Consider the following 10,710-nt stretch of genomic DNA (forward strand, 5'->3'; position numbering starts at 1 on the left):
TGTTCTGAGTGTGTTAATCTATCATCTAAAGGAGATATAACCTAAAATTTTAACCATTTTGAACAAAGGAAAACTAGATTATAACTTTTCTCTTGAAAGAGATCGTATCATCTGAATTTTTGTTCTGTGAGGGCATCACTGTATGGCTATATGAATCCCTTATTAGAACTAACAAAAAATATCATTACCTTTTACCAAATACAGAGACTTTTCTTTCAGATGCAGGTTTGTTTATACTCAACTTTCCAAAGGTTGTTTTTTCTTTGCTTTAAGAAAAATAGAAAAACAACTTTTTAAAATAAATACAAAAATATTAGCTCAAGAAACTTTTGGAAATACATTAGAACCAATACCTCTTCCCCATTACTTATAAAATAATTAAAAATCATGAAAATTTTTAGCAGCAATGGTAGCTGTTATCAATTGGATGGGCTAAAACATAGTACTATAGGTTATAATACTTGTAATGGTGAGGGACCAGTAGGGGGTTCCTCTGGTCCATCCACCCTTTGGTAGATTTAGCCTTTTGTTTTAACCCTAGCACTGTCCATTTTTACTCAGCATGTTTTTAATAGCCATCTAAAAATTTTCTACCCTAAATTTGCAATTCCGAAGAGTAAAAACAAGGTAGAAAATTTATATCCCAAAGACACAGAACTTAGATTTCATGCCTAAATACCATTTTTTTCTTACCTTAAAATTTATACTTGAATTTTTTTAAAATTGATATATAATTATACATATTTATGGGGTACATAGTGATGTTACAACACCTATAGTATACAGTCACTAGATCAGGGTAATTATCTTCTCAAACATTTATCATTTCTTTGTGTTGGGAACATTCAATTTCCTCTTTTTAGCTATTTGAAACCATATATTAACGTTACCTATAGTCATCCTACAGTGCTATAGAACAGTAGAACTTATTCCTCCTATCTAGGTGTAATTTTGTATCCTTTAACCAATCTCTCTTTATCCCCTCCTTCCCGCTTACCCTTCCTAGTTTCTAGTATCCTCTGTTCTACTCTTTACTTCTATGAGCTCAACTTCTTTTAGCTTTCACATATGAGTGAAAACATGTGGTGTTTAATTTTCTGTTGCTAGCTTATTTGACTTATTTGCCAAGAGAAAGAAAGGTGTAGCTAGGAAGCCCAGTTAAGACCAAACAGCCAGAGGGGAGGAGGGCTGTTATGCAGATTTAAGTCTCTGGCTTCTTCACTGTAAGAATTTCTAGTGACTTGGTCCTCCTCTTTTCCAGGTGCAGCCCAAAAACCTTATCTACATTATGATTTCAATTATCTTAAAATATGTACATTTATGGAAACAACTTTAAGGAAAAAATTTTAAAATAGGTAAGTTCAATCACAAGTTGATAACTACATTTAAAATTTTTTCTTTTAAAATCTTCTCTTTATCAGAATGTAATTGCACTTGACATACATAATCTAAATTACAGACAAAAAAAAAAAAACATTGACAATGGTGACTTTTTAGCTTCTAATACAATTCAAGGCATAAACTTTTTTTTTTTTTTTTTTTTGAGACAGAGTTGCACTCTGTTGCCCTGGCTAGAGTGAGTGCTGTGGCGTCATCCTAGCTCACAGCAACCTCAAACTCCCGGGCTCAAGCGATCCTCCTGCCTCAGCCTCCCGAGTTAGGTATGTGCCACCATGCCTGGCGGCTATTTTTTTCTACACATTTTTAGTTGTCCAGATAATTTCTTTCTATTTATTTTAGTATAGATGGGGTCTCGCTCTTGCTCAGGCTGGTCGCGAACTCCTGAGTTCAAACAATTCACTTGCCTCGGCCACCCAGAGTGCCAGGATTACAGGCGTAAGCCACCGCGCCCGGCCCAAGGCATAAACTTTTGGTGTAAGTAATGTGCAACAGCACAAAAAATTTCCCTGTTCAAAGTATTCAGAAGGAAAAATACATAAATATTTCAAATTTCTAAAAGTAGCAGACGCTTATATTATGTAAACCTATGTAATTTAAGAACAGTTAGCAAGTATCTTGTAGCTGGGTATTAGAGAAGGATTGATACAGCTCTACAGTGGCTTACAATTAGCCTTCTCTTAACTAGAAGAAAATCACTCATAGTGAAAAACTATAGTTTACGATAGCCAAGTTCTTTTGGACACTTTTTCAGGGAATCTTGAGGAAATAGTCTGGAGAAGTGGTGTTTTGTAGCCTGCTACTACATTACAGCTTATTATCAGAGTAAATATTAATAATATTACTCCGATTTGATTGAAAACGTTGCTAGTTGGAAACATCTCAGTAAACTGAAGTCACAGCACAGAGTCTGTTCAAACAAGTAGCTCTAGAATAAAGGAAGAAAATAAGAGTGCTGAAGAAGAATTAGTTCTTTTAGGGGATGCCTGGTAAAGAACTTGGCTTTGGGAATTTAAGAATAAATGAGATGCCACACAACACCATGCCCACTTTTAGACTTCATTGATCCAAAATTAGGTACCACTGGGGACAGACAGGATTCACCAAGACATCATTCATATTACATCTTTGAATTAACCATTTTTATGATTTCTTTGTCCAAGTAGATAAACTATGCAGGTCAGAACCACAAGGGAGACACTTACGTTTGAGGGGTATAGAGGCCCTGTTTATTCAGGTCCTGGGATCTTAATTCCTGCATAGAGAGGCGGCCAGCACCACCAGTGGAAACCGAACCACGCTTCATGCTTATGACCTACATTCATGAAATCAGTATTAAAAAAACTTTCCAGACAAAGATGGTACATTAAGCAACTATTTATCCTCAAACAGAAAGGCAGCCAGGCTTCACTGTTTTTTCAAGATAACCTTTCCCCTGGAATATCTTTATTTGTTCCTATATGCTGAAGTCCTCATTTGTAGGGCACATCTATTTAACTTTATTTAAAAATATTCAGCACACATAAACCTTTATTAACTACCCATCATGTACAAGAAAGTATGCTAGGCAATGCAGGAGAGACAAAGATGAGTAAGGTATGATTCTTGCGTTCACAAGGGTATCCATGGTAGCTAAAGCCCTGAATATGTTAATCCACACCACATTACTGCTGTAAGCTGTGCCTGTCTCAATGGGAAGTCAAAGAACTACCTCAAGTTCTCTTATTCACCTCAAAATGTTTCCTTTTCTGTGGTCTCAGAGAATGGAGCTATTCTGTTTTCTTCTTCTAATGCCAATCTCTCCTGTTCTATCCTTAACCCATTGTTTCCTAGTTCATAGTTCATTACTGCCCTTTTGGCTTTAATCTCCCCTTTAACAAGGATAAATCATCTGGTCCACAAAATGGTCTATAGGCTGCTTCCCTCTCAAACCCCATTAACATCTCATTCCCTTCACAGTTACTAAAAAGGCTGTCTCCTAGGATACTCACGATTGACAAACCTTTTGATCCTGTCTCATCTCTGTACCCAGCATTCTCAGGTCCTGCCCTGGCTTCCAGGAAAGTGGTTATCCTTGTACTTCTCTGTGTACTGCTTAGTCTTTTACACTGATTGCACTCGTTCCTTCTTGGTTTTGGCCGCCTATGTCTTCTCCTTCAGTGAGAGCTTATTCATCTGTTCATCTTTTCCACTCACACCCATATGTCCACTCTCAATCTTCACTTACAATGTACTCTCAAGATTTGAGATTAAGACTTCCACACGCACTCCTCACGCGGCCACTAAGATGCTACACTAGTATGCAGACGCAACGCCCCGAACAGTTCCTCTCTTGTCCTTCCCCTCTTCACCCCCCTCAACTCTTCCCCCTTCCCCCTCTCCAGCCTCTTCTCCCATCAGTGACCCCCAGGCCCGCCCCTTCTCCCTCGGAAAATCGTTGCAAACAGAAATTTAGAGGACTCCGTGAACCTAGCGCCTCGCACAGATTTGGCCCAATGGCCTCTCCCAACACCAAAACATTGTCCCTCAGGGCCTCTACATTTGAATTGTTGGCGCCATCACTTTCCTCCTCCAGAACAGCTCTGCAGAAACCAAGTTAACCCAATGTCATTAGTTACCTTTTTTCCAGTTTCCCGACACAACCCAGGGACCGAATTTCTGTAAACCGTGCAATCGTCCGCTAGATACGGCAGCAGTCATCAAAACACCAGCTCCTTCCTCCGCCCGCCCAGGCCGTTCGAATTTGAAAAGCTCCGCCGGTGTGACGCCATCACGCACGACGAGCGCACGCAACTCTCTTGCGACCTCTTCGCTGCCGGAACTGCGCGTGCTGTGAGCGCCCGGCTGCTTTGCGGCGCACGCTAACGCCTCTGGGGCAGTGTAACCAACCCTGGGCGGATCTGGCCGGACTCCTAAAGTTAGCTCTGAAGATCCAAGGGCGGCCCGAGCGTTCCAAGTCGCTCTGGAGATGTTTTTTTCCGTACAGCGACATGGCGGCACCCGTTGACTCCTAGAAAAGGAGGTTTTTTTTTTTCCCCCCTGAAAGGGCCGTCTTTCATGACCACTGTTTAGATGGGTGCTGTTTTCATGATGAGAGTCTAGGAAGGCGGCGTGCACTTTTCTGACAAGGGAAGCAGTGAGGTAGGAGGTAGTGGTTGCTGAGTGTGGGTGCAGGGGGCTCCAAGGATCGCGCTAGCGCGGGTGCCGCCAGATTTCGGGCTCCGGATTTGACTGCTTGCAGGGTCTCACGGACCTCTAGTGGGGGCTGGCCTGCGAGAAGCAAGAAAGAATCCCAGTGGTTGGGGGTCGCCAGGGGATGGATGTGAAGCAGAGAATCAGGGGGGGTGCACAAAGCACTGTAGATTGCTAAAATAGGATTTCCCCGCTTCTCTTGAGTTTGAACCCAGAGACAGGCACCGCCCAATACCTGGAGAAGGTAGGGGTGGGAGAGGAGCTCAGAGCTTCAGAGAATCTGGATACTTGGGTCTTTTAGCAGTTGTGCCATTAACTAGGGTTGTAATTTTTGGGCAAGTCGACTTTTTTCTCTGAGTTTCAGTTTTCCCGTCTAAATTTCTAACTCTCATGAGCCGTTGCAGAGCCTCCTCACCTCACTTGGTAACTATGAAGGAACAGGGGTGGGTGGGGGACCAAGGATCACCCTGGGTCACCGTCACCAATAGCAGCAATTAGCATTTACTCGAGCAATTGACTTTGCGTCAGGCAATGTGCAGCGCGCTTCGTGTGAGTCATCTCATTTAATTCCCTAAACTGCGCTTTGAGAGATGTCATAAAAAATGACTTTGAGGCTCGTTGAGATCAAATGATGTGTCCATGGTCATATTGCTAATACATGATCTGTAGAAGGAACAAGCTATTTTCCCTCTACTTTCATACCAGCGATCAACACGGAAGACCTCTGTGACCTCTGGTCACCGAGAAGTATGTGGGGGATTTCTCCCGCTCAGCAAGCAGTCAAGCAATTCTCCGGATTCTGCAGCAGCGGACACCAGCTAGGTGTCTCTAATTTAATTCTGACACTATCTACCTTGAGATAGTGTCACTTATCACAGCATCATTGTATAGGCATGCTTGATTAAATCATTGACCCTTGGTGGTCAACTCGACCTTCAGCTCCTCTTTTCTCCCTTGAGGAGGGTTACAGCTAGAGTTTAATGCTTCTAATGTGCTGTTAAAATTGCATTTGGCCAGGCGTGGTGGCTCATGCCTGTAGTCTCAGCTATTTGAGAGGCTGAGGCAGAAGGATCACTTGAGCCCATGAGTTTGAGGCTGCAGTGAGCTATGATTGTGCCATTGCACTCCAGCTTGGGTGACAGAGCAGGAGCCTGTCTCAAAAAGGGGGAAAAATTGCAGTTTCTTTGACTAGACCAATTTTTCTTTTTACCCTATTACTCCATTGGTAGCAGTGATTAAGTAGGGCAATGAAACTGGAGAATGGGCTGACTTACTAGGGAAATTTGAAAAAACAAGGACTGACCTGCTAACAACTCCACCTGAAATTCTGTGACCCTCTCTAGATAGGTTTATCTCATTAAAAAGGGTGAATTCTCATAGGTAATTTAGTATTTTTTGCTTTGACAGGACACTGTCAGCTTTTAAGGATTCAGTGATTTCCTGACTTGGAGGATGTGGACTTTGTGGCTACGTCCAAAGACCAAAGCAAGAAGTTGTCAAGAGCCTAGGAAAATAGGAAGATCAAATTGGGATTCTAGAAATCAGATCAGGTTTTAACCCCCTTTGGCCAAGTTGGCTGAAAATTTGAATGATCAACTTTGAAATTAAAAGGAGTTGATATTAAAATGTAATTTTTCTTAGAACTTCTGCATATATTAACATGTGCGTTAAATTCTCTTCAGTGTACATGTGAGGTTTATATATTTGCACATCAGATTTATTTATCTGTGTGTATGAAGTATATGTTTATTAAAATTCCAGACATTTAAGAATCTGATCTGGAAAGTTGGGTTTTACTTCTAGTCCCTAATTGCCAGAGGCTTTTTTAAAGCAAAAGAATGTCTGTGGTACACCAGTTGTCACCTGGGTGGTTACTGGATCATCTTTCTTTTATTAACAAGATAAACTATCAATTTCACCAGCATGATGATCTTTGTTGCAGTAGAAATGAGCCCACTTCTTCTGTCCACTCTGATTCTCTTCAAGTGGATTCTATATCCTCTTTTGGAGCCCGTGCTACATTTGTTTCTTCTGACTTTACCACTAAGCCAAAGAACAGTGACGGAGAAAATTATGAAACATTCACGCAAAAATATGTTTTTCGACCTGGACTGTTTGATGTCACCAAACCTCATATAACTCCAGCTGTTCACAAAGAATGCCAGCAAAGTAGTGAAAAGGAAGATCTAATGAATGGTGTTAAAAAAGAAATCTCCGATTCTATTATTGGGAAGGTAGAAAGTTTTAAGAAATATTTATTTTTCTATAGAAAACATAAATGAGATTTATCATTTTAATATCTCAGCTATCTTGTGATTTATTAGGTATAAAGAAGAATCAATAAAACATAAGAAGCCTTTAGCATATACAGAATAACTTTTACCTTTTTCCTAATATTCTACCATTCTTAGAATACCACATTGCATAGTATTTCAAAAATAAGCAAAGTTGTCCCTGAAGTGAATGTCCTATAAATTAAGCAAAGAAAATAAATCCACATAGCAAAAAAACCTTTTCGGCTTAGGCATTTGTAGTAATTAAATTTACACCTGTTTTTGCTAAAAAGAAAAGTTTCTCTGTAAAATTTCTAAGCAGTAAGTGTTTTTTGGAGATTTTTAGAGAGCTAACCCTTGGAGATAGCTCACATAATAAAAGCTTGGAAGAATGGTGATTTTTTGAAAAGTTTCTAATGAGAAAAACAGAAAGCTACTATACAACATGTATATGCTTATAAAGTATATACTTGTACATATAAAGTTTTATGTAAAGTAAAGTTTTGAGAATGCCATACAGGATCAAATTAATTATGCTTTGATACTTTTTGTGCCTTTCGGGAGTTTAGAGTTGATTATACAAAGTCCACTTCAGATAGATTATATCAGCATTTTCTTTGTTAGTGATAGGATTAATGTTCCTTACCCAACAAATGTTGAGCTCTTTCTATGTGCTATTGTACATAGAGCGATGAAACAAGATAATCAAAATCTGTGCCATTGTGGATTTTATAACTGAGTAGAGGTGAAAGATTAAATAAAGCATGTTGAGAATTAGAATAAGGAAAGTAATAAAGATAATTTATTACATCGTTATAGGTACCCAAAGTAGAACTTTTAATATTCTCGTGATTTTTTTGTTGTACATATCTTTTTTCTCTTTCAACAAATATTTATTGGTTATCTGCTATGTGGCAGGCACAGAAAGAAAATATATAGTGTTGTCTGATATCTCAGTAAAATAGTATATAGGTAATACATCATAAATAATTCAGACATATAAGCATTTGTAAAAGAACTTTGCAGTTTACAGAATATGGCCATTAATTTTAATGTTTAGTCTCTTAGGTAAATTTCTTATTTTAATATGGAAAAATGTAAGTGAATATATGTAATAAATGTTACCATGACAAAACTTACCTCATTTCTGATATGCTAAAGCAAATTATACAATTAGCTTAATCTTAAGTACATTTATTTATTCAGCCAACAAATATTTATTGTTAGCCTGCTAGCACCTTGATACCGTATGTAAGCACTGGGGTTTCAGGAATAAAAAGTACAAAGTCCTTGCTCTATATTGACAGTCTTACATGTTCTTTTTCTAGGGAGTTGTTTTATATAGAACAGTGTTAATATATCAGATTTGTACATAACTCTCAGATCAGTCATAAAGAGCTTTAAAAAGTACATTGGAATTTCTTTTGATGACAGCACATGGATCCTTCCTTTCCTCAACAGTGAAGTTGAGAATAAAGCATACGTGTGAACTGATGGATGACACTGGTGACTATTCATACAGTATCACAGTGTCCTTATATTCCATGGTTGCCGATGCTACGCTTTATCATGCAGAACTAGTTCTCATTAATAGAGATAAAGCTGAGATGAACTTTCATTACCCATTTTGTTTTTGTTGTTTTTTCTTTACTTTGGGAATGCTTGTCTCCTTAGTCCATACCCTTTGCTTCGATTTGGACCTCAATAGACCTCTTAAATACTGAGATGTATAATATGGATAATGTGATTTAAACAAGTATTATATTTCAAAATATCAATATTTTGATGGCAACATAACTTTTCCCTTGTAATTTATTTACCCTTTAGAAGCGTAAAAGATGTGTTGTTTTCAATCAAGGTGAATTGGATGCTATGGAATACCATACAAAGGTAGGTGTAAAATCATTGATCACATTGGAAGATTAATGTGACATGGTAAATAGAAAATAAATAGACAATAAGTATAAATAAAGATGTTCTTCAAAATCAAGCAGTCATTTTGGTTAGGGTTAGAATTTAATAGTGATTTATTATTTTATAGTAATGAACAGTTTAAATCAGTTTTTGTTGAAACAATTTATACTACTATTAGTTGAAATATTTAACATAAGTAAACTTATATTGGTTAAGTTTAGATGTTTTAGAAATTATAAAAGCCTATTGTCCATAGGTAAAATAATATATTAAGATAAAGGCAGAAGAAAGCATGAATAATGTGAAGTATATATTTATAGAACTTAGAGATAAATGAGATCTAAGGGTTAAAGAAATGACAGGAAACAGAGGGCACACAAATATTTTAAGCTTAACTCTGTGGAGTACCTTTGATAGAAACAGGAAATTTGGGTTTGGAGTTTGGCTTAGGAGGGATGATAATTTCAGTTTTGGACACATAGAATTATTCTCATGGTAGAATACCGGATTCCTTTCTTTTTTTTTTTTTATTGTGGTGGAATATACCTAACATAAAATTTTCAATTTTAACCATTTTTAGGTATACAGTTCTGGCATTAAGTACATTGACAATGTTGTATCATCATCACCACTGTCCATCTCTAGAATTTTTTCATCATCCCAAACTGAAACTCTACCTATTAAACACTAACTCCCCATTCCCCTTTTCTCTGCCCCCTTGTAACCATTATTCTACTTTCTGTCTCTGAATTTACCTATTCTAGGTACCTCATATAAGAGAAATCATGATATTTGTCCTTTTGTGTCTGGCTTCTTTTGCTTAGCATAATGTCTTCAAGGTTCATCCATGTTGTAGCATATATCAGAATTTTCTTCCTTTTTAGGACGGAAAAATACAACATTGTATGCAAATACCACATTGTGTTTATCCATTTGTTTATGGACAATAGAGTTGTTTTCACCTTTTGGCTATTGGGAATAAGCTCCTCATGCATTATAGTTTTCTTCTCTAGAAGCTTGAGTTGGTCTTTTTTTAATAGCTTCATGTTTCTTCTTAACATATTCATTTTTTTCTTTATGTTTTTGAACATATGAATATTGTATAATAAGTACCTTAATATCTTTTTCTAGTTTTTTTCCCTAATATTTTTAAATGGGCTGCAGTAAACCTACCCAAACTTTTCTACTAGTAGTATCATCTGTGTCATTCCTGTGTTTTTCTATTGTGTGATTTTTCCTTTTATAATGTATCCTATTTTTCTGCTTCTTTACATTCCTGGTAAGTTTAAATTTTTTGTAAGTTATTTCTATTTTAACTTTTTGAGTACTAGATATTGAGTACTGGATTATATAACTTTAAGTATTCTTGAGCTCTGTTCTCAGAAAAAGTTCCTTTGACACTGGTTGATCCTTTTGAGACTTTCTGTAAGCTTAAGACCAGTGCAAACTTTGGTCTAGAGCTATTTTTAGTCCCCACTGTGGAGGCAGTACCCTTCTGAGTGTTCTACCTGATGCCCTGTGAATTACGAGGTTTTCCATTTTGGCTGGTGGGAGCACTTACTATTCCCAGCCCTATGTGAGCCCTGGGTATTGTTTCCTCTGGTCATTTCATCTGGTTCTTTCCTTGACCTTGGTAGTTTCATCACATGCATGCACTGATCACTACTCAGCTGGAGACTTGAGCGGACCCTCTGCAGTTCTCAAGAGCTCTCGGTGCCCTCTCCTCTCTGGCACTGTGCCCTGCAAACTCTAGCTGCCTTAGCCTTTCCAGGCCCCCAGCTCCGTCTCCTTAACTCAGAGGGACTGTTGGACTCTGCATGTGTCTCCTTCCCCATGCTGCTGCCTGGGAACTTTCTCAAGGCAGTAAGCTGGAATAATCCTTTGTTTCTCCTATTTAGGGACCACTGTTTTTTTTTTACTGCATGACATCTAA

General features: G+C 38.0%; 2 protein-coding genes across 2 annotated transcripts in view; one reads left to right on the plus strand and one right to left on the minus strand.

The window, feature by feature from the left end:
- NDC80 (NDC80 kinetochore complex component) overlaps positions 1-4,158 on the minus strand; it is a 44,230-nt gene extending 40,072 nt beyond the window's left edge. Inside the window, exons 1-3 of the mRNA XM_012652078.1 lie at positions 4,017-4,158; positions 2,604-2,713; positions 189-266 (exon numbers count right to left, since the gene is read on the minus strand). Of these exons, the coding sequence (XP_012507532.1) occupies positions 189-266; positions 2,604-2,704 (179 nt within the window). The 5' untranslated portion in view covers positions 2,705-2,713; positions 4,017-4,158. The remainder of the gene's footprint in view (positions 1-188; positions 267-2,603; positions 2,714-4,016) is intronic.
- A 2,203-nt stretch (positions 4,159-6,361) lies between these two features.
- Positions 6,362-10,710, plus strand: part of METTL4 (methyltransferase like 4) — a 20,983-nt gene continuing 16,634 nt past the window's right edge. The window contains exons 1-2 of the mRNA XM_012652079.1: positions 6,362-6,824; positions 8,691-8,753. Of these exons, the coding sequence (XP_012507533.1) occupies positions 6,429-6,824; positions 8,691-8,753 (459 nt within the window). The 5' untranslated portion in view covers positions 6,362-6,428. The remainder of the gene's footprint in view (positions 6,825-8,690; positions 8,754-10,710) is intronic.

This window comes from Propithecus coquereli, unplaced genomic scaffold, assembly GCF_000956105.1.
Source record: "Propithecus coquereli isolate 6110/MARCELLA unplaced genomic scaffold, Pcoq_1.0 Scaffold38, whole genome shotgun sequence".
Lineage (NCBI taxonomy): Eukaryota > Metazoa > Chordata > Mammalia > Primates > Indriidae > Propithecus > Propithecus coquereli.